Consider the following 24,765-nt stretch of genomic DNA (forward strand, 5'->3'; position numbering starts at 1 on the left):
AAAGTAGCAGACCTACTGACATTATGTGAGGACTAAATGTATATATAGGAAGGCATCAGTAGGTGCAAAGTTTTACTCATTTTAAAATATATTCTGTTTTTCAACGTTTTATTTAAACATCAAATGATATATATTTTTAAAAGCACATTTTCTTATATAATATTAAATTGAGGAATTCAAACCAACTGCCTCATATTTTTATAAAATACATAAAAGTTACTTAAGAATTATATTACTACCTTTTATGATAAGTTGATCCTTCATTAATTGAGCTATTCCTTTTGAGATCATCTTCCCATTTTCTTCTTGTATAGGAACTACTTGTTCGCAAACTTGAAGAGTCTCTGAAAAACAATATACTTCAGATTCTGATAGATAATTTGTAAGTAGGGTTAAGGAAGCTGTACATTAATAAACATTAGTAGAAATAGAAACTAAAAAAAAAAATCCCTTGGGAAAATACTTTGGAATATTTATTAAGAAGTGGAAGTAATTTTAGTTCTAAAATTCTATCCCTAAGGTATAATGCTATTTATAGGGGGAAAATTAAGATGTTTGCAGACATTTAAATTATGATCACAAAATATTAGAAATTTAAATGTCTATAGTTTTAGGAGGGGAAGTGGTTACTTTAATTCAACAGATCTACGCTATGGAATATTATGTACTGATGAAAAATAATCTTAGATTGCATATGAGATGTTAGATAAAAAAAGTCAAGATACAAAATTGGAGGCTTTAACATGATTACAACTATAGTAGAAAGCTCACACTCTATCTGCTGAAAAATAGGAGGAAACAAACTAAATTAAATAGGGCTTTTCTACCCTTCTTTTTTTCCCCTTTTCTGTATGTTTTACATATTTAGAGAGTATGTACTACCTTGTGACCTCATTTGCCACCACTGTCCCCTCGCTGTGCTCCACCACATATCTTTTTTTCACTATTCATGAACAGAGCAAGCCAGAACTTCCTCAAGAGTCCTTGGTATTCTATTAGGAATACCCTCCCTCTCTTCCCATAACCCATATAATTACAACAATGCTCATGCTTTAACTCTCATGCTAGATAATAAAGACTTTATAGGAAAGACAAAGCAAATCATAATGAATCTACCTGTTTTCTTTCTCTTCGATGTCAGATGTACTGGCTAGTCGTCTTGGTATTGTAGGTGCAACATATGCAAGCCTAGTTCCTTTACTATCTTTCTCCTATAAGACAGAAAAAAAACAACAAAAAAAACCCCACGAGTGAAAATAAATGTGTGATAATTATAGGTACTGCCAAGAGTATTTATTTAACAGCCATCACAGTTTATTTTATAGTATTTCCATAGCTAAAATCTAAAATTGATACCTATTAATAGTCAAGTACTATAAACACTTAAGGAAAGCCTATTCAAACTAATTTTCTTCTCTTTCTCTTTTGATCTAAAATTAGACAGCATTCTAACATAAGAAAAATTCCTCCACATTTTAATGACTCTTTCTAAAACTACTGTAACAGATTACTTAAAGTAATGTAGTATCAGAAGGTAAACTATCCTTATGGTTCATTAATTAAGTCCCAATGACTTAACACTTATGTTATATAAGGTATTATCTTGATATTCTACCCTTTAAAATGTAACAATACAATATTCAAAACAAAATTATTTAAATTATATATAAATATATATCTCCAAGTTTGGTTGAGAGTGTTTAAACAATAACATCTGATACATCCCAACTATATTGGCACCCATATATATGTTGGAAACAATAGGGCAATAAATTCATACAAAATAAAAATATTAAAATTACTTGATGCGAAATTCCATTTCTGAATTTCTGATATAATAAAACACTCCTAAACAGAGAGAAAAAACTCTATGGAAAAAAAGTCCAAGCACTAAAAATGCAGTAGAAAATAAATAATCTAACTATATAAAATAACACTGAATGAACTGTGGTACATTCCATGTGAAGCAATATAATACTGCCTTTCAAAATATAGTTATTAAAACTATTCATGAAGACAAAATTGCCTGTGATGTATCAGATGGAAAAGCAGGTAAAAAAGTTGCAGATACTAGATAAATGCAACTTAGGAGTATAATCACATTCTAGAATAAATGTGTTCCTAAACTTTGGAAAACTTATCTAATAAATAAAATAAACTTGCTCCTTGATATATTTTATGGTAAATTCTCAAGTAAGATAAAGAGTTCCTTTATTGAGCGTAGTCTAATCATATGTAATGATTCCATATAGATATTTGTTTAAGGTAGGTACATTTGTATTGACATTAAATCATTAAGTCAGGTGAATTAAGTTGATACATAGATCTAATGATACATAGTAGAAAATCCAAGGGATCTGATGTTGCTAAAAAACAAATCATTAGAGTTTTCATAGAAACCAGATTGTGAAATACATTACCTTTTCTTTATTATCCAAAGAGGAGGAAAGCCTGGGACTTGATGCTGAACGCATAACACCTGCAGTGTCTTTTTCTTTCTGAGCCTCTTTAGATGCCGTGATCTCTGCCAGTGCACCATAACTACCAGTCTTCCTAAGTCCTAACCTCCACGATGCAGGAGACTCATCTTTTCTCTCTTCTTCTTTGGAAGAAATTTTTGTAGCTGAGGTTGGAAACTGTTTTTATTATTAAGGAGAAACAAAAAAGAATTATCAAGAGATCATTCCTTAAGCTGGAAATAATAAGTTTACAGAAAAAAAAAGTTTAAAATTAGTTAATAGTTTCAAGAATAACACTTTTACTAAGCAGGTTAATGTCTTAGTCAAAAGTGAAAAGATCTAAAACTGAAAAAGGAATGAACTACCTTTCCAGAAGTTAGATTTAGAAAACACACTGCACACTTAATATCACACAGAAAAATTACGCTGCAAATACAGAGAAAAGAAATGAGCACACCAATAAGGACTTAAAACCATGCATCTTTGGAACCAATATTCATATTAAACTTGTTATGTTGTAACCGAACATAAACCCTTGCACATTGAAATGCCTCACCATAGATTTTTCTCCCTTACTGGGCACAAGAACAATGCCAGTTTTGCGCAAGCCCTGCCTCCATGATGCGGGATCTACTGATTCCACCACAGGCATGATAGGAGCAATGAACTCATACTAAAGCCAATTAAAATAAGACAGGTAAAGAGATAGATTGAAAGCATGAAAACAGAATAGGAAGTTATGGAAAAAAAAACACACTTTTTTCTTTCATAAAAAATTTTTACAATAAGTTAAAACCCAATAAGTGGGTAATAATCCAATCTTTAAAAGTTACTGAAAACAAGTTCCACTTTTAGCATGAAAAAAATCTAAAGAATATAATAAACGTCTAAAGCAGTCAAAGGTACATAGAGCAGATAATATTATAGAATGTGAATGAACAAACTATTTCACTTCAAATTTTTTTAAATTCATTTATATATTTGGGTTAGAATTTTAAATTCAGCATAATCAATAAAAAAGTAATGTGACATCTTCTAGTTACAATTTTTTTCAGTAATATTTTAATATCATAACCTTATATTTACTGTTTGATTTTTCCACTAAACATTAAACATTTTAACTAAAAACTTTTTTTGGTACAAATATTAATTTCATTTCCAGGGCTTTCTTTCCAACAGTCCTAAAAATGAAACATCTGTTATCTTTAACTAGTTCACATCATCAACTTCACTTACAGAATTTAAATATTCAATCACAGTGAAATATAGATGGTGAATATGCAACTAAATAGTTGCTGCAAGCATAGGATATGACTATTTAAAAAAAAATCACTTCTTTCATATTTACTGCCAAAATCTGCTATAATTAGCAGATTAATAGAGCTTGCTGAAGCACCCATGATGACAGAGGGCCATTTCACCAGACAAAACTGTTATAAGATACCTCTGGTACTTCCAGTAGTTAATTCCCATCAATAGGGATGAAAACAGACATATGATATACAACATTCCCCAAAGTGTGTACTGAGGCATTCCAGGGTGCAGAACAAAATCACAGGAGCACTATGGGATATTTTAAAGTTTTGAAAGAAGCACAGTAACACCTGTTGGACACTGTACAAACTGTCATTATTAACTTATTTGCACTTAACTACTTAATAAATGAAACAAGTATTTCTTTCAGCCAAGTGGCACTGTGAAAAGATAAATTAGTAAGACAGTAGGGGCTCCATGAATTGAAAAAGCTCAGGAACCACATGGCAGGCACTGAGGTGACTGGTTATTGATTTCTGAGATTAAAGTTATAGTCCTCTAGAACAGGCGTTGGCAAACTCTTTTCTGTAAAGGGCCAAATTGTAAATTTTAGACTTTGAGACCACAGAGTCTGTTATAGCTACTCAACTATGTTGTTGTAGCACAAAAGCAGCCATAGGAAATACATAAGTGAAAAATGTGGCTGTATTCCAATAAAACTTTATGTGGAAACACTGAAATTGGAATTTATGTCACAAAATACTCTTTTGATTTCCTCCCCTACAACCATTAAAATAATTTGGAAGCCATTCTTACTTGTAGGCTATATAAAAGCAGGTAGTGTGGTCCAGCTTTGGTTCACAGACCATGGATACCAATCCCTACCCATGAACCTCCCCAAAACTGGAAACAAATGTTACTTCTCCATGATAAGAAGGTCAGATAGCAGATAACATTTACTGAATGTTGTAATGGAAACAAACATTTAACAAATGTTTATTGGTGTCAGGCCCTAAGCTAAGTGCTTCACATGGGTTATCTCATTTAATTCTTACAACCACCAAATGAAATACTATTACTATTGTAGAGTTGAGAAAAATGAGGTAGTATTATAAATTCTGAAATAAATATTGGTTGCACTACAATGACTGACATACTTCCATTCTGTCCAACATGAATTTGCTTTTAAGTTCTGGTGTATATATTCAAAAGCACCTTTCAATTTTATTTGAAATATAAAGGACCTCTCTAAAATACTCACCTATACTCACTCCCTGAAACTCTTATTTTAGCTTTAATGATAGGGCACTATTTTGACTTTCCTACTCTTCGGATCAGTCCCCCTTTTTGATCTTTTTGTCATTCTTGTAGTTGGCAAGTTTCCTTGTCATAGCCCTGCAACATAAGTACTCCAAGAGTTTATTATCAGATCTCCTATGTTCTCTTTCCAGTTTCTTCTCCTGGTGGTTGGGTGTAGGGTGCTGTCTACTTCTTCAGGCTAAATATTAACTGCATTCAGCTTATTCTTCAATTTGTTACTCTCTAGCTCAGTTTGACTTCTAAATTCCCATTCTTGATCATCCCTGAATTTCTATTTACCTTTAGAAAAAACACACAACACAACTTGTTATAGTTCATATACCTTACCATTTAGTTTGGGGCTCTATGCTACTTTGAATGAGCCTTAAATCAATGTGGTTTTAATCAATGGTTTGTTCTTTGAATGGTTGCTAATACTATAGATAATCTTACTGAGGACTATACAAAACGAAGGTGTGGTATCAAACTTCAGGTTGAAACAAACTTAAGAAAAACTATAATGTTAAATTGAAGTACATAAAGTAGTACTGAACATAATAAGAGGCTTTAAAAATCATACACTAATGATAAAAAGATCACACCAACCATTAAAAAATAACACTTCAATTTTTTTGTACACTATGAATTTACTGCTTTGAATAAAATTTGTCTATTAAACCTTAAAAAACAAAGACTGAAACAATATAATCTTTAAATTAGGTTATGATGCTTGAAATTGAGAATTGGTATTTCTAAATATTCAAGTTATAGAAGCAAATAATTATCAGGTTAATTTAATTACAAAATCAGAATTCTGAATAAGAATTTTATAAGCAAACAGGTTATTAGCTCACTAATCTAACAGAGTTATTAAGTGTTTGCTTTCAATTAGGGTAGTTGGCATAAATCAAGAAGTAAATTGCCATAAATCTGGAGCTATGCTTGAGAAAAATATAATTAATCACAAGAAGTCTATTGTAATTATTTGACTCTGGTAAGAAAGACATGGCTTAGCCAAGTACTCAAAAGAATGACAGCCAGTTTAATGGCCAACTATTCCAAGGGGATGAAGCTTTTGAGGAACTTTTGCTAATCCACATTCTAACAAATAATAAATCAAAAGAGCTAAAGTTTGGTATTCATTGAAGAAGTATATAGAGGTTATATAATTAAATAAGACTTTAGTTAAAGCAGCTTGTGGTGACACCAGTTATGTATGACATGATAACCGAATTCTCCATAAGCAGCTGGAGAATTCCATTTGAAAGCATATATAATTTTAATCATATGAACATGAGATCTAGCTGAACTCAAGAAACCCTTAGTTCTAGACTGTAGAAGGTTAAGACAACTACTCATTCATACAGTTTCCTGATACTCAAACCACACAAGTGAAATCCATACATTTCTACCACTAAGAATTCACATTATTGATTTCATTAGGAAAAGTTTTAGAAAAGGATTAGTACTAACAGTATAGATTAAAAAAAAATTCTCTTCTTTATGATTTTAAAAGACTCACATTTTGACCACTTGGAGCCAAGTCCAAAGATTAGCAAGATTGACACTATAATAGAAACACTATAGGGATTTTAACATTAGTCCTCAAACCCATGCAAACCAAATAATGTCAGATAAGCCACAAAATAAAAAATAACAGCTATACAAAATGTACAATCCCTGAGTGCACCCTTGATTTGAAAAAAGAAGTTAGGAAAACATAACTGTAACCAGGAGGGAAATTGGGGAAATCTTGAGTATGGTCTGCACATTAGTGAACGTAGATAATAGTATTATATCAAAGTTAAATTTCCTAAGTATGATAATTTTAGTGTGGGAGTGAAAGATAATGACTTTGTGCCTATGAGATACTCAAGTATTTACAGCCAAGTGTTATATTGACTGTAACCAATTCTTAAATGGTTCAGCAAAAAAGATATGTGTGTGAGTTTGTGCATGTGTGTGTTTATATAAAAAGAGGTACATGAGTATACTCCTTAAAGATAAGTAAGGGCCAGTGGAAAAGAAGTCTTTGAAAACAGATAAGTAGGTAAAAAACAACTACACAGAACTCTTAATCTTAAATTTGGGTTTAAAGAGGTACAGGTTCTGGAGTAGAGGGAAAAATAAAGTATTTAAAAAGATTAACACACTAGTTAAAAAGCACTGTTTGGTGAGAAAAGAAAACAAGACGGACAAAGAACAAATGGAGGACAGAATAAGGGAGAAGAGGAAGAAATGACTAACATTTTGGGAGCTTTAGTCACTAGCCAGACTCTCAACAAAAGATTAAAATGTTAACTTACTTTCTTTGTTTATTGTTTATATATACACTAGAGACCCGATGCACGAAATTCATGCAAGAGTAGGCCTTCTTTCTCCTGGCTGCTGGCACTGGTTTTCCTCTGGCACCCGGGCTTCCCTTTGGCACTCGGGATCTAGGCTTCCCTCCGGCCGCTGGCAGGCACGTGGGACCCAGGCTTCCCTCTGGCCGCAAGCAGGCACCTGAGACCCGGACTTCCCTTGCAGCCCTGGATTCGTCCGGAAGGACGTCCGGTCTAATTAGCATATTATGCTTTTATTATTATAGATATCTTTTTTTTTTTTTTGACAGGTAAGGAAGATAGTAACTCACTCAAGGCATAAACTTAAAACAGGTGGGGGTCAGGAGCTAATCTCTGATTTGTCATCAAAGATAATGCTTTTACTGGTATGCCGTACTTGCATGCTTAGTGCTTTGTATTGAGCTAGAAAATCTATATTCTAGTTTTTTCATTGACTTGTGGTAGTACTTTTTGTGCTTAATTTAATGTTCATGTACAACTACAAAAATGCACCTTTGCCTAACAGAGATAAATGATAAAAAAAATCTGTTTCTCAGTTTCAACTGAAATAAAAACTACCATGATTATTAATTTTCATATGAAAAGTTTAATCTTTCCACCATTGATTTCTGATAACTATTAACTATAATATCAACTGCAAAAAGCATTAAGATATAAGGATTCAGAGGAAATCTAGTCAAATTAAAGAAAGAAAAATATATTCTTACTCTAAAACCTTAATATTTTGGGGATAAATTATAAAAATTTAGAACTGTCTTAATGTTTTAATGTTTTAGTACTTAAACAGAAGATATGCATTTTTAGCAAACATAATTTTGGCTTACCTTTTTTATAGGTGATGTAGGTGTTGCCTGACCAGATGGCACAGTAGGTGTTGTAACAGCTACAGGAGCTGCTTGTGTACTAGAAGTATTGGCATTAGTTACAGAAGCCATGGGCTTTGTCTTATCTATTTTAATAAAAAAAAAGGAAGACCATTAAGAGTCCAGATTCTATATGAAATTGGTTTCAATGGCTGGGAAAATACAATTTTATATTCCATTTTTGTTTAAGGTTTTCTTAATTCAAAGTCTTTTCCCACTATTATTATCCCTTTTACCAAGTAAATTTTTAACGGAGTTCTAGAAATGTCTCAGTATATATGTTAAAGTAAATGAAATAATATGAAAAAATACAAACAAAGCTTTAAAAAATAAAAAGCATAAATAGAATCTGACTTGTACTTTCAACATATGGAAATTTAAAACGTATTTAAAATTAATATTTAAAACTTGAATGCATAAGTTCAATGTAAGTAAAAAAATTACAAGAGCTGTGCAATTTTTTAATGTTTAAAAACTTATATATCTAAAGCTGATATTCTTTATTCCAGAAATCTAGAAGTGCTTTTTGTCAATAATCAGCTTAGATTCCTGACAAAAAAGTATGCTTCAAAGTCATAAAAAACATGCCTTTTCATCCCTAAAAAGTCTATAGTTAAATGGGTATAATATCAGGTAAAATCTCTTTTCACAATATATCAAGACAATTTCTAACTAGTAATGAATCACTTAGAGAAAGATTTTTGAAAATATTAGAAAAATCAATCTGATGATAGAAAAAATCCAGACTGTATTTGAACATATAAATCAGACTGGCTTTTACCAAAATGATCACATAAAATTTAAATCCTTAAATTAACTGTAATTTATAAATGAACTAGAAAAGTTACTTTCCAAATGGTCATAGGTCATTTTACCTAGTTTTAAAGTATTCCTTTGGTTTCAAAATGGGGTAGGACAGGTGTCCTTCTAGAATCTAGACTTTGAGAAAGAAGTATAGTGCTTAAAGCCTTATGAGCTACTCATTTTCATTTTACTACCTTACTCCCTCCTCTAGATCATCAGCTTTCCAAAAAAATCTTCCATCTTATCATTATTGTATGTTGTTATACTTTAAAAGTAGACTTCGGGGCAAGTATAGACATCCTACCAACATTGTGAATTTGCAATGATTCACTTCTATTTACAATTACAAAAACATCCATAAGATGTTAAGTTGAAAAGTATATCTCAAACTATACCCAAGGACATGGCCAAACTGTCACATTTGAAAACTACTATAACCTTAGGTTTTCAAATAAACTGAATCAGCTAGACTCAGTCCAGTAAAATTTATTTTCATTGTTAACTAATACCTCTTTTCCTTCAACAGAAGCTAAGCTTATCAGCACAGTTAAATACAAATCATGAATAATCTAATTAGCCCATCTTCCTAGAAAATAATCCATTTAAATGGAGCAAGTAATTCAACAAATATTTGTTGTCTGCAAACTGCAAGTAGGTCCTGGAATGTATCAGTCAATGAAAAGACAAACTATCTTAATTGCACAAAGTTTATAGTCTAGTCAAAGAGATAAATAATAAAAGATAAACTTCAACAGATTTTATTTTTTCTTTTCTCCCTATTTGCTTTTTGTTTAAAAATTTGTTTCTTATCAGTGAAATATACAAATCAAAGAATGTATATGCATGCATGTAAACATTTATGGTTTAAGAATAATGAAACAAACTCCAGGTGTCTACTATCTAGCTTAAATAAACATTATTAATATTGCGGAAGTTTTTCTATCCATTTGATTTCAATGAAGAATGAAAATTTTCCAAGTCCTAATGGCAAAAGAACCTAAAAGCAAAAATATAACTCCTTTTTGTCATTCCCTCAACTACTTCTCAAATTTATAAATTAATTGAAAGGAAATTATACTTTTGGTTAAGTTCCTATTTTCATCTGATTTATGAAAAGAATACCAATTTAAAAACAAACTTTAGTACATAATTTGTGAAAGAAAATTCAGCAAAATTGTTATTTTATGTCAAAGAGTTTCCCAAGAACATAACCATACAAAAAGTAGAAAAAAGAAACAGTTTAGAAATTGTCAAATCAAGCTGTAGCTCTACAGGGAAATGGTTACTTTCTTAAGCTTGCCAAATAAAAGTATGATAAAGTCTTGTTGATATTAAAAGAGAGAAGGAGCCACACAGCATTTACATGGATTAATTCTCAAGATAGAGTCAAATTTTCCTGGCACAACTCACTATTAGCAACAGGAAGAACAAAATTATCATAGTACAATGCTTCAGAGGAACGTTTAAACTTAGCTCAATGAGAAACTAAGCAGAGAGTGATTGGTATGCTTAAGCCCCAAACAAGGAACTGATACAATACAATTTGATGATAATTAGTTCTATTTATATTTATAGAATAGTAGAGTTTAAAGAACTATCCAGATCGTCAAGTCAAATTCTTCTCATTTTACAAGCAAGGAAATTTCAACCAAAAGAGGTCAGGAAAATTGCTATTCAGTGGCAAGACAGCCTAAATCTGTTTTTTGTTTGTTTTAAATAGCTCCTCAGTGCCTACCATTGAACAGTGAAGTATATAGAAGGGACCAATTTAAAAATATATATATCAAAAATCTCTGTGAGATGCCTGGATTTTCAGTTCTTAAATTCTACCGTGAGTAGTAAAAGATTTGACAAATTAGGAGATCTGGGTGCTAGTCCTGGCTTTTTTGTTCACATATGCATATAATCTAATTCCTAATTATATATTTTACTATAGATTGGGGGCCAAGGCATGTTGCACAAGGAGATTAACCACATAAAAATAACGTTAAGTACTTACAAAAGTATCTGGGACAATTTAAATTTAAATGATATCGTTTCATCTTGAACATGAGAAATAGCACAAATTTAACTGAAGTGATATTAGGTTAAATCAATAGTGTAGAATTTTATACAATTATTATATGAAAACCAACACATACTAGTAAAGCAATTGACTGCTATGTAATACCCATTTAAAGCAGGTATTATAACCATGATTTTAGAGAAATCTGAAATTAAATAAATCAACCACACCTATAATTACATGCATGAATCAGTCCATGTTCTTAAATACTGTGCATGCTGATTCTCATATAATTTGCTTTTATAATTAGAAACATTTTAATTAGCGTGTTATAGAAATAAATTATAATATTCAATAACTATTGCTTTAGCTTCCAATTTTACCCACATTACTGTCTCACCAAGGCAAAAGGTGTACTTACCTAAACAGCAATGTGACAGCAATAAATAAAAAAAATTAAAGCCCTAAGTGACAAGAATGTAGCTACATATGTATATATATATATGTGTGTGTGTGTGTGTGTATATATATACACACATATACATATATGAACTCTGTGTATTACTGAAAAATAATTGTACGATTAGCCGTCCTAAAAAAAAAAAAAAAAAAAAAAAAAAGGAGGGCAAAACATATTACCTGTTAAGAAAGCTAGTCTGTATCTGTTTAGCAATATCTCGTTTTTAATGGGAAACTTATGTTCCTCGACATGTGTTTATATGGTAAACTTTGGCCTCCCCCATTTTCTTATATAAAATATTTTGTTGAGTAAAAATAAAGTGATTCAAAACTGTGATTGTTTCTAGAGGAGATATAGGTAGTACAAGAAATTCTAGGGTTCCATTTTGTGTTTACCAATGACCAAACTGGTTTTGATAATGATGACAGATTTTTCAGTGAACTAAAAAATCTTACTGGAAATAGTATATTTTTTTCTGAGAAAGCTATAGTAAAACACCAGGTTATACAATTCAAAGACTGTCAAATGGAATCTCATGCTGTTCAGAAGTTTTGACTGATTAACTGATACAGAATAAGATAATAAATGTTAATTAGTAAAAGCAATTTGGTAAAATCTACTAAAATGTGGGTGAGAGAAAAAATACAGAAACAATTTCCTTGACTATATAAAGGAAAAGAATGTAAATTGTTATGGCAGCATTGGTAATGCAATTTGGTAGCATCTATGAAAATTGAAAACATGACTAATATCTGGTGACAGATGATTTGACTTTGGATGGTGGGCACAAAATGCAATATATAGATCTTGTATATTAGAAATTTACACTTGAAACCTATATAACCTATTAACCATGTCACCCCAATACATTTAATTTAAAAATTAAAAATAAACTAACAAAATAAAATTAAAAAAGAAAATGTGACTAATATTTCAATTTTAAAGTATATCTACTAGAAAAATCTCTTGCACTTATACACAAGGAGGCAATTACACAAATGATTACTGCAGCATTATTTGCAACAACAAAAAAATGGGAATAAGGTATGTATTTATCAGAAGGAAAATGAATGTATTTAATGAATATTATTTAGCAACTAAGGGGGTAAATTGATATAGATATGAACAAATCTAAAAAATATAACTTTTGAGTGAAACAAAGCAAGTTGCATAACAATTCCTAGAGGGTAAAAATAAAAACAAAGAACAACCTTATAATTACTTTGTATTATTTCTGAATGTACTTGTAAGGTAAGAGTATAGAAATGGACTAGAAGATTACTGAAAAAAGTCATGATAGTAACTGCCTTTGGAAAGAAAGGAAAGGGATGTAGACTAGGGTATATAAAGAAGACAACTATAATGTTTTAATTTTATCAAAAGACTATTTTAAAGCAAATATAGCTAAATGTCAATAGTTATTAAGTCTTGGTAGTTAAAATATGAATGTTTATTATACTTTTACTGTCTTTAAAATTTCTCAAAGTAAATTTCCCTACACTCCTACAAGAAAGTAGGAGTGTAGGGAAATCTTGATTCATCTCCAACTTTTTAAAATTTTACTATATCTTGGGTAATATTTGGGATGCTGCTGGGACCTGCTTCTGGACTTTAGGGCCTCAGAAAATAATAAGAATATAGTTGAATTACTGTAAGTCCATTTAGACCTTATCTACAACATCCTAAGGGAGAATTAGAAGTCTCTTTACTGTCAAACCTAAAAAGGTAAGAAAGAGACAGAGGTGGACAGGAGCCTCCAGGTAATTAGAAAAAAAAAAAAAGATCACAACTATACTCCCTGAAAGGTAATTTACTGGTTTGGTAGGTATCCAAACAAGTAGCAAATAAGTCTGAAAAGTTTCAAAATTACTTAACACTTCCTTCTATCCTTTAAATTTTACCTGTTTCAGCTTCTGATTCTGAATCATCTTCCTCATCTTCTTCACTAGAGCAGCTAGATTCATCTTTCTTTCCTTCTTCTTCATCATCAACCTTTTCTTGTTCCAGAGATTCAATACGAGATGCATTTTTCTCTGGCTCAATAATCAATGTCTCTTTGCTGTGAAAGGAAAATAGCATTCAAATAATTATAAGCACAAAAGGTCAAAATACATAACTCTTCCCCAGACCTACAAAATTTAACAATCATGCCTGTGGCGAGCATGCCAACTCATTCATAACAATAACAAAACCTACTTTTAATATTTTACTTACTTTTTAAAGGTCTTCTGTGACTGATTATTGTCCATATTAGCTGTTGATTCAATTAGTGGAGATTTCTTCTCCCGTTTTTCACTATGTAGCTTTATGAAAGTTATGCAAAGGAAAAGAAGAATATTATTAAAATAATATTAATTAGTAATATACAAAATTTAAAATTATAACAAAATAGTTTTCCAAACACTAAAGACAACCAAAATAAAACAAATTTTTTAAATTGCACCTAAAAAGGGCTTAGGTTAAAGAATAAAAAAGACAAGATAATTAAAAAAAACTCCATGAATTTGGATTATTTTAGATCCCTCTCAACTTTATTTCACTAAAAAGTCTGGGCCCAATCACCACATAGGATGTCTGATAATATTTTACTTAAAAATCTGTTTCCTAGTAATATCATTCCTTGCTTATCCAGGGCCTGCTATTTGAGAAATCTGAGATTTTATAGCCTCTGCTTTCTAATTAAATTAGAACATATTATTTAGGACATATACATTATAGAAGGATTCATTTTGTGAAGGGAATTTAGAAATATGGGGATAAGCAACACAGGCAAACACCACACTAATTCGTTCTCTTTCACTGTCATTTTAGTTTGATGGCCAGAAAGCATAAAACATCACAATAATTTTTTTTACCTATCTGAAATTCAAAGCTATTAAGAGAATTCACTAATGTAGACAATTTTTAGACAGTCATCAAACATACCAGATTTTGTTTCTTTTGCAATTCTTCTAAATATCCTAAAATGTCTTCATCTGCTACATCAAAGGCTGTCTGGCCCTAGGTAGAAAACAAGGGGGGGTGGTAATGGTATAAAATCAATAAATTATAAAATGCATTTGGTGATTCTGTATGATTATACAGAAAAAAGTTAGATAACTATTTTATGGTAGTTATAAAACATAGTATACATAACTCAAAGGAGATGTATGAGAAATCCATGTGAGATAGAAGTAGCTGATACACCTTTCCTTACTTTTTTGTAACAACTTTATATATTCACATACCATATAAATCACCCATTTAAAGGATACAATTCAATGTGGGGTTTTTTGTGTTTTTTTTTTAGTATATTCACACAGTTTTACAACACAATCAACTTTAGAACATTTTGATCACCCAAAAAAGAAAAGACAAACCCATTAGCAGTCACCTCCCCACTTAACCATCCCCAACTCCTAGCCTGAGACAACCACTAATCTACTTTCTTTCTGTTACTATGGATTTGCCTATTCTGGGCATTTCATATAAATGGAATCACACAATATGTGATCCTTTCACTGGCTTTTTTCACTCTGAATGATGTGTTTTTTTTTTTTCTTTTGGCTTAACAGAAATTTATTGTCTCACACAGTTTGGGGGCTAGAAGTCTGAAACCAAGTTATTGACAGGGCTGGTTCCTTCTTGGGGCTGCGAGGTAGAACATTTCCAGGCCTCTCTTAGCTCCTGGTGGCCCCAGGCAGTCCTTGGCTTGTGGATGGTGTCCTGCCTGTGTCTTTTTTTTTTTTTAATTAAATCTTTATTGTTCAGATTATTACATTGGTTCTTTTTCCCCACCATAACTCCCCTCCACCCAGTTCCCACCCCACCCTCCACCCTCACTCCCCACCCACTGTCCTCGTTCATAGGTGCATGATTATTGTCCAATCTCTTCCGGCACCCCCCACACACCTTCCCCCCCTGCAAGAATAGTCAGTCCATTCCCTTTCTATGTCCCTGATTCTATTATAATCACCAGTTCATACTGTTCATCAGATTATTTATTCACTTGATTTTTAGATTCACTTGTTGATAGATGTGTATTTGTGGGTCATAATTTGTATCTTTACCTTTTTCTTCTTCCTCTTCTTAAAGGATACCTTTCAGCATTTCATATAATACTGGTTTGGTGGTGATGAACTCCTTTAGCTTTTTCTTATCTGTGAAGCTCTTTATCTGACCTTCAATTCTGAATGACAGCTTTGCTGGATAAAGTAATCTTGGTTGTAGGTTCTTGGAATTCATCACTTTGAATATTTCTTGCCACTCCCTTCTGGCCTGCATAGTTTCTGTTGAGAAATCAGCTGAGAGTCGTATGGGTACTCCCTTGTAGGTAACTGACTTTCTTTCTCTTGCTGCTTTTAGGATACTCTCTCTGTCTTTTGCTCTTGGCATTTTAATTATGATGTGTCTTGGTGTGGTCCTCTTTGGATTCCTTTTGTTTGGGGTTCTATGCGCTTCCTGGACCTGTAAGTCTATTTCTTTCACCAGGTAAGGGAAGTTTTCTGTCATTATTTCTTCAAATAGGTTTTCAATATCTTGCTCTCTCTCTTCCTCTGGCACCCCAATAATTCTGATGTTGGTATGCTTGAAGCTGTCCCAGAGGCTCCTTACACTATCTTCGTATTTTTGGATTCTTTTTTCATTTTGCTTTTCCGGTTGGGTGTTTTTTGCTTCTTCGTATTTCAAATCTTTGACTTGATTCTTGCGATCCTCTGGTCTGCTGTTGGGAGTCTGTATAATATTCTTTATTTCAGTCAGTGTATGCCTAATTTCTAGTTGGTCCTTTATCATAACATCGAGGGTCTCACTAGATTTCTTGAGGATCTCACTACATATATCGGCGGTCTCACCAGTCTTTTCGAGGGTCTTACTAAATTTATCGGCGGCTTCTAGACAGTTCTTGAGAGACCTTAAAAGTGTGGTTTTGAACTCTATATCCAGAAGTTTGCTTTCCTCCATTTCTGTCATTTGTGTCCTGTTTCTTTGTCTCCGCATTTTTTGTGCTTCGCTGTGTCGATAGAGTGGCTTTCTGTGCTAAGTGTCCCAATTACCTGAGGTAGACACTCTTGGTGCACCCTCTTGTGGGCTTTGTGCACAGTCTTGTTGTAGTTAAGCCTTGATTGTTGTATGTAAAGCTGGGAGGATTTGACCTCCAGGCCAATTGGCTGTGAGAATCAGCTGTGTCTACAGTGGGAGAACTTCTGTGCTGAAGACACCCTTCTGGGGCAAGACTTGTTTCAGTGGGGCTTTGGTGCTCACTGAGTCTGCCCCCTGAGTGTGTCCCTTATAGATCAGAGGAGTTGTAATTGGATGGTCCCACTCTGACCACTGGGTACACTGGCTCTTGGATCTAAGGAGGTGCTAATCTAGCCTTTGCCTGAGGCTACCCAGCAGAAGCCTGCTGGAAAGCAATGCAAGTTGCCCTGGGGCCTTGGGGCAGCTGCAGTTTGTTAAGTTATTTTCAGTTTACAAAGGGCCGGGCCTTTCATATGCAAAAGCCTCCTTGCACGGCTTGGGCGGGGCGGGGTCCCAGGGGATCAACAGGGCGGGCCGAGTGAGCCAGCAGTATGGCTGCTCTCAGTCCTGCCTTCAGAGGTCCTGGCAATCGCTGAGAGTGCCTCCGAGAGAAAGCTGCCCTCGAGTTCCGACCGATGCCAGACAGTCCCGTTTCTCCCGTATGAGTCTGGGTCCCCAAAGACTAGCCCGGAACTGGAGCTCAGAGCCTGAGACTCCCTCCCGATTGAAAAAGACAATCGTGTCCTCAGTCGCCAGCCCTCTCTGCATGCACCTCCGCACCTTTGTATTTACTTCAGCACCGCACCTCCTCTGAGTCTCGGTATGCTTTTCTCTTTCCTTCTAGTTGTAGAAATTCCACTCAGCCAGCCTTCCTGTGGTTCTGGATGATGTCCGTTATGTCTTTCAGTTGTATTTTTGAAGTGGTTGTGTGAGGCAGCAATCTCTGGTGTTTACCTATGCCGCCATCTTGGTTTCTCTCCCTGAATGATGTTTTCAAGGTTCATCCATGCTGTAGCATGCTTCACTTCTACATTTCTTTTTATCGTTGAATAATATTCCATTGTATGACACACCACATTTGCTAATCTATTCATGAGCTGGTGAACATTTACTTTTGTTTTCTGCTTTTTGCTATATCTAATAAATAATACTGCTGTTAATATTTGTGTACAAATTTTTGTTTGGACATCTGTTTTCATTTTCTTGGGTGTATAGTTTATGAGTGGAATGACTGGGTCATGTGGTAACTCCAGGTTTAACCTTTGGAGGCCTTACTACTTTTTGATTCCTCTACAAAAATTAACACATTTCTTAGAGTAATAAAATTTAAAAATATATTCCAAAACTGCTGAAAGTTCAGCCTGCCACAGGTATGGCATAGTTTAAAAAAATCAATCCAAATGAACACCTGTCAATATATTTTTATTCACTGTAGAAAAGAAAATCTAAAAGAGTTGTTGATCAAATACAGGATTTTTCCTGCTGCTTGTATTAGTCCTTATAATAACCCTACTGGTACAAGTTTCCAACATGCCAAAAAGTTCATTATTTATAATACATTCTACCCTATACATTAGCCAGTGTATGATTCTTTCTCAGAAAACATTGAACTTTTTTCAACTAGAAATCACTCTGAAAGGAAACTCAAATTTCTTTTATAACAGATGTTCTCATGGCCACACCAAAGCCACATGGATAGATAATAATGATACAAATTCTTTCATTTAAAGCAAACAAAATTACAATCCTCAATTCTATTCTATTAGCAGGGTGCTGATATCTACTTAGATAGGAATTACATTTCCCAACACTATGAAATGAAATATAAGCTACTCAATATTTGAGCTAGTTTTTCTATTGTCTGTTTATAAAATAAAAGATATGGTTTAAAACATATATCTTAAAAATGCATAAAATGTTTCTTAATCACAATAGGGGAATGTATGACATTTAAAATTTACAAGATTGAAGAACACTTTTATATCTGCCTTTTTTTTTGTTAGAAAGTCTTCCCAGTAGAAAATTAAGAGGCAATCCATGTTTCCCACCTAGTTCAAAAGTTTTAGCTTTAATAAATCTTTTTTCCTCATTTCCACCTTGAGTATTAAATGCTGAGAATTAAATTTGTAAAGAATAGGGCTTTGAGACAAAATAATTAGCTCAAAATTACAAAGTGACTTTTAGAGTAGCCATACATATTAATTCCTGTTTTGCAATACCATACTCTCTCTGTATGATTAGACCTATAATATTACATATGCTGTACTTGCTAAGCAAACTGTGTTCAAGATCATGTTATTATGTGGAAATATCTAACTGGCTTCTTTATAAGTATTATTTTAAGCATTTATCAACCTTTCTCATAAAGAAATACCGCACCTTGAGCATTTTTAAAAATTATAATAAAATTTTAGCAGTAATTAAGTACAATGCGGTTATTTTAGAACCAAGGAATTTTCTTTTATAAGAATAAGAAACAGGATCACCTTACTAACCTTTCTTTTTACTTTCTCCCTTAATAATCGAGTCTACTTCACAAACAGCAGCTGATAGAGAATAAAAACTAGAGTAAAATGTAGGCCATAAACACTGAGAAGTTTCTAATTTTAAAGAGCACACCCATTAACTTATCTCAATAACTTAACCATTCATTATCTTTAAACAATAACTAAAACAGTGCTGAAGCCTAACCAACTATAACTACTATAGGGCTACAATGCTTCATTAATAGGGTACTAACAAAGTAGGGCATATAAGCAGTCACTCAAAGCAACCAGGAAACTATTGAGGAGGGCACAATGCTTAAATCAGTTCAATACATCTGTAAATTACTAGAGCCACTGTTTAACTTGTACAGTCTCTTCATTCTTCCTTCCTCATTTACTCTAACTAAATTGCCTTTGCAGGTATGATCTTTATCTTTACAACAGTGAAGTAGTCAGGACAAGCATTATTATGGTTCCCATTATACAAATGAGGAAACTCAGGCTCTGAGGATATGGTACTTGCCCAAGGTCATCCAGTTAATGAAGAGAAAGTGGGAACAGCATCTGTCTCTATTGCTATATTATCTTTACAGAAAATAAGAATAAGCTCAAATAGAATCAGAAAAAACAATCCTTGTGTCCATTAATAACAGCAGGTTTTGTTATTCACTTAAATCTTTATAATGACAGCTATGAAGCTAAAGAGTTGTCTAGTAATGACTGTAATACTGCATTTAGAGAAAATTCCAACTATAAAGGCACCATAGTTAATATTTGGGTAAATTTTAGTAAAACAATTCTTTTAATTAGTTAAGGAAGCAAAACAAAAGGTTTTCTATTTAAAATCTGTATCAGAACTTATAGTAAGTTAAAATGACAGCAAATGTGTTTAGAGTTTGCAAATAAATTAAAGAAACAAGACTAAATTTATAAATATAACTTAAGCACATTTCCCCCATTTTCACATAGAAAAACTTTTAAGCTTTCTCTACAGTTTCCATATTACACATTTCCCCAAATTATGTTTTCTATTAGTAAAAAATTTATCGAAACTCTCTGAAAGTACCTTTACATTTTTTGATATCATTTAAAAAAGAAATGTAGTAAAAAAATTCAATCTACAAGTACTGAAGAAACTATCAAATAACAAGACAAATTCATATAGGCAGGCTTACACAATTAAGACTAATTTGTTTTGATTGAACATGAAGTATGACATGTTATTTTAAAATGTAGCCAATGAAAAGAGAGACAGCCTAAGTCACAAAGGCAACATTATAAAAAAATAAAAAGCTTGTATTTGGTTATATTTATGCCACAAAAGCCTTCAAAATCCTATGTATATTATGAAGCCCCTTCCTATTAAATCTTGATATTTTAAGGAAAAAAAATTTGAATAAAAATTTAAAAATCATATTTTTACAACTTATGAGTCAGTATCTCATAGAATATATAAGAAAACTAAGAAAAGTTGCAGAAAAACTTAGCAGACTAAAAGGAAACAATTATTAGGTCATTATGAAAATTAATTTCTCTGATTATGTTTCTCCTGAATTTGCAAAACTCAGATAACAACTTCATATAGTTGTTAAAAGGCTAGCATTGTCTTAAATAAGCTGAAAACCAAAAAATTCTAAGGAATTATGAGGCACAATTCTCTTAAGTACAGATAAAGATCTACTAAAGTGATAAAATGAGGAGATAAGGTATTAAAATATACCTTAATACTAGGTGTAGCAGTTTTATTAATGCGGATTTTTTTCAATAGATGGAGTTACACATATGTTGATATATATGTGATTTGATATGTATGCTATTTTGTTGTATCGACAACAAGCTTCAAAACTGCATATGTCAAATTTGCTGAAGGTGTTAACAACATAGATATTTTTATGCTTAAAAATGTCGAATTCTGTGCCAAAAAATGAGCATTTGCAGGAAGTTTTAATTCATTATTTTGAAAAAAACGTTATCGTATACTTCAGGAAGCTTATGGTGAACATGCTCCATCTCAAGATACTTGTGAACGCTGGTTTACGCTTTAAAAGTAATGATTTTGATGTGAAAGATAAAGAACGTCCAGGTCAACCGAAAAAGTTTGAAGACCAACAATTAAAAGCATTATTGGATGAAAATGCGTGTCAAACTCATAAACTACTTGCAGAAAGATTAAATGTTGCTCAGCAAAAATTTCCGATCATTTACAAGCAATGGGAAAGATTTTTTTAAAAATGTATTTCTTTACTGATTTCAGAGAGGAAGGGAAAAGGAGAGACAGAAACATCAATGATCCGCTGCCTCCTGCACGCCCCCTACTGGGGATTGAGCCCACAACCTGGACATGTACCCTTGGCTGGAATCGAACCTGGGACCCCCCAGTCCGCAGGTCGACGCTCTATCCACTGAGCCAAACCGGCTAGGGCAGTGGTCGGCAAACTGCGGCTCTCGAGCCACATGCAGCTCTTTGGCCCGTTGTGTGTGGCTCTTCCACAAAATACTGACTTCTGCGCATGGGCCACGAAGTTTCAATCACACTGTACGTGCGCACCCGCACGTGTTTTGTGGAAGAGCCACACTCAAGGGGCCAAAGAGCCGCATGTGGCTCGCAAGCCGCGGTTTGCCAACCACGGGGCTAGGGCAATGAAAAAGATTTTAAAGGAAGGAAAATGGGTGCCACATGAACTAAATGAAAGACAAATGGAAAACTGAGAAGTCATCAGTAAAATGTTGCTTCAATGGCATGAAAGTCTTTTTTGCATCGAATTGTGACTGGTGATGAAAAGTTGATTTATTTTTAAAATCCCAAGCACACACAATCATGGGTTGATCCAGGTCAACCATCAACATCGACTGCAAGACCAAATCGCTTCGGAAAGAAGACAATGCTCTGCGTTTGGTGGGATCAGGAAGGTATGGTTGTATTATGAGCTTCTAAAACCAGGTGAAACCATTAATACTGATCGCTACTGACAACGAATAATCAATTTGAGCCATGCTTTGATCATGAAATGACCAGAATGGGCCAGAAGACACGGCAAAGTAATTTTGCTTCATGATGATGCACCATCACACACTTCAAAACCAGTTAAAGACACGTTAAAAGATCTTGCCTGGGAAGTATTAACCCATCCGCTATATTCACCAGACTTTTCTCCTTCAGATTACCACTTGTTCCGATAGATGGCACATGCACTTTATGAGCAGCACTTCAAAATATACGAAGAAGTGGAAAATTGGGTCTCTGAAGGGTTTGCCTCAAAACAAGAGTTCTATTGGGACGGTATCCACAAATTACCTGAAAGATGGGGGAAATGTGTAGCTAGAGATGGACATTACTTTGAATAAAGCACTTTGGATGTTTTTCTTGAAATTACCATGTTTTCTTTGATTACAAAATCTGCATTATTAACTGGTACACCTAGTACATTAAAAACGGTGACCCAAGGAATGGCTAGCATAGTAATATAGAAACAAGATAAAGCAAAATGATTGCTTAAATTATTTGAGAGAGAGAGGAATGAGAGGGACAGAGAGAAACACTGATGTAAAAGAGAAACAGATCGGTTGCCTCCTATACACGCCTTGATCATGGATCAAACCCGAAACCTGGGTATGTGCCCTGACCGGAATCCAACTTGCTACCCTTCAGTGCACAGGATGATGCTCAACCAACTGCAGCCACACTGGCCAGGGCCAAAATTATTTTATATGTAGTTTTTTTCCTAGAGCATAATTATAAATTAAACGGAATAGGAACTAAACAATGATAGAACAGATATACGATAAAATGACTTTTTCTCATACATACTATGTAATATGCATGTTGTAGAGCAATATAACATGTTTAAAGTAGGAAGTGATATAACCTTTTTTGAAAACCATTTCAAGTAATAAGCTTTTATCTTCTGGTCCTTATCTGGAGGCCATTATCACTGAATAAACCAGTAGTATCAGCACTCGCCTTGTCAATGGACAAGTGGCTTATGGGGGCACAATTTGGGAGACAGGAATGCAGAACAGAGATCAGAAGGTAACAGATATTCATTTGCTAATTTCTCCAGAAAAATCCCAACTGCTGAGGGGAATTTCTACACAGGAGAGGAATGTGAATTGTCAAGCTAAAATTAGCTGGCCTTTAACTTAAAATTAAATAGTATCAACATGTGTTTGTCTTCTAATGCTGATTACAAAACAGAAAACTGTTATTTTAAAAATAGACAAAGCAAGTTATCAAGTTTTGATAAAAATTTAGATTGAAGACACTATTTATAAGGGCAAACCTATACTTACAGATGTATCATTCTCAAACATTTTTTATCTTGACTTTCCTGCAGATTTTCACCACTTCCTATGATTTTCTTGCCTGCACATTTCTTACTTAAAATAATTTATAAATACATATATGAAATACTCCAGAAAGAACAAAGAAGTTCAGAGGGCTTCTTTATCTTTTTATGTCAGCAACCAGGACATGAATCTGCACTACTACCTCAACCTACAAACACTTACTCGTGGGAAAATCTTGGATATGTATATCTCTTCCCTTTGCAGATCCCCAGTTAGAACATGCAGTTACTAGAGTAACCAGTACAAGCACCCATATTTAATGAACACAATAGAATTAGATGTATCCATCTGGTCAAAGAAAAATGAGATCATTTTAGGAACCTATACTAAGTAATTTAGTATACATTACTGAATTAGCCTATGAAATGCAATATATGAAGGATATTCAATGGAATTAAGGATAATTAAGCTCACTAAAAGAATCAAGTTTTGAGCTCTGCCAAACCAACTGTTGGTAAATGATACTTATTACCTACTGACAGGGAGTGGGAGGGAACTAGTAAGAATATTGGTGACACTGGTAACTCACTGATGGCACTTGAAAGGGAGCAGAGGAGAAAAATCTAATCTAATAAGGAATCTGATAACTTGAATATGTTCATGACATTTGCTCTCTCTACCTAATTGAGTGATATTAAAGTAAATCATTTACCTCACTAAACTTTTCCCATCTGCATAACTAGGAGACTAGCTGTTGCATCTCAATGATCTTATTTGGCATAAAACTTGATGGTTTTTACCATTCTTTTCTGATATAAGACCCTACTATCCATGTCAGTTAAAAAGCAGTAGCTAGTAAGCAAGCTAATAGGACTATCACATAAAGAAACTGACTTATTTATGTGTTCCAATTCATAAATATAATGACGGAAGAAAACATATAGAGATGCAAAATGTTCTAAAGTTATGAATTCTTAAGAATATAATTTCAACGGAAGTACCCAAATCTATGCTATATGTATGAAAATATGATTACTGAAAGAGTAATAATTCTTTCTTTGCAGAATAAGGCCAAAACCACACCATAGGTAGCTGAAAAAGACTTAATTAATTAATAATATTCTTTTAATATTCTAAGACTAAAATTATATTTCTAAAAGTTAAAATGTTTAAAATACAGTAAAAAGGCCTACCACTTTGTTGACCATCTCCATATCACACAGATTGTCCACTAATATTCGACATGCTTCTTCTTTACCCCAGTGAGCTGCAGCATGGAGAGGTGTCCAGCCATCAAAATCTTTAATATTAACATCATAGCCTGCCTGTATTAAAAGTCTAAAGAAATTATAGTAAGTTAGATAATCATTAAAATCTAGAAATGAACAAATGTAACCAATAGCTTTATACCATGCGAGTTAACAAAAATTTGCAATATACTTCTCTTTTCATAGTTCAACCCTTACATCAATGAAACAGGGCAAAAGAAATTCTCAGAAAACACT

General features: G+C 33.2%; 1 protein-coding gene across 7 annotated transcripts in view; it reads right to left on the reverse strand.

The window, feature by feature from the left end:
• Window positions 1-24,765, reverse strand: part of PPP1R12A (protein phosphatase 1 regulatory subunit 12A) — a 152,930-nt gene that overhangs the window by 38,272 nt on the left and 89,893 nt on the right. For all 7 annotated transcript variants that reach the window (XR_002828035.1, XR_002828036.1, XM_006083959.2 and 4 more), the window contains exons 5-12: window positions 24,454-24,598; window positions 14,415-14,489; window positions 13,704-13,792; window positions 13,391-13,548; window positions 8,182-8,306; window positions 2,421-2,636; window positions 1,117-1,211; window positions 240-344 (exon numbers count right to left, since the gene is read on the reverse strand). Coding sequence is in view for 5 of the 7 variants with exons in the window: in XM_006083959.2 (XP_006084021.1) it covers window positions 240-344; window positions 1,117-1,211; window positions 2,421-2,636; window positions 8,182-8,306; window positions 13,391-13,548; window positions 13,704-13,792; window positions 14,415-14,489; window positions 24,454-24,598 (1,008 nt within the window). In the remaining 2 variants the exon portion in view is untranslated. The remainder of the gene's footprint in view (window positions 1-239; window positions 345-1,116; window positions 1,212-2,420; window positions 2,637-8,181; window positions 8,307-13,390; window positions 13,549-13,703; window positions 13,793-14,414; window positions 14,490-24,453; window positions 24,599-24,765) is intronic.

This window comes from Myotis lucifugus, unplaced genomic scaffold, assembly GCF_000147115.1.
Source record: "Myotis lucifugus unplaced genomic scaffold, Myoluc2.0 scaffold_9, whole genome shotgun sequence".
NCBI classification, from domain to species: domain Eukaryota; kingdom Metazoa; phylum Chordata; class Mammalia; order Chiroptera; family Vespertilionidae; genus Myotis; species Myotis lucifugus.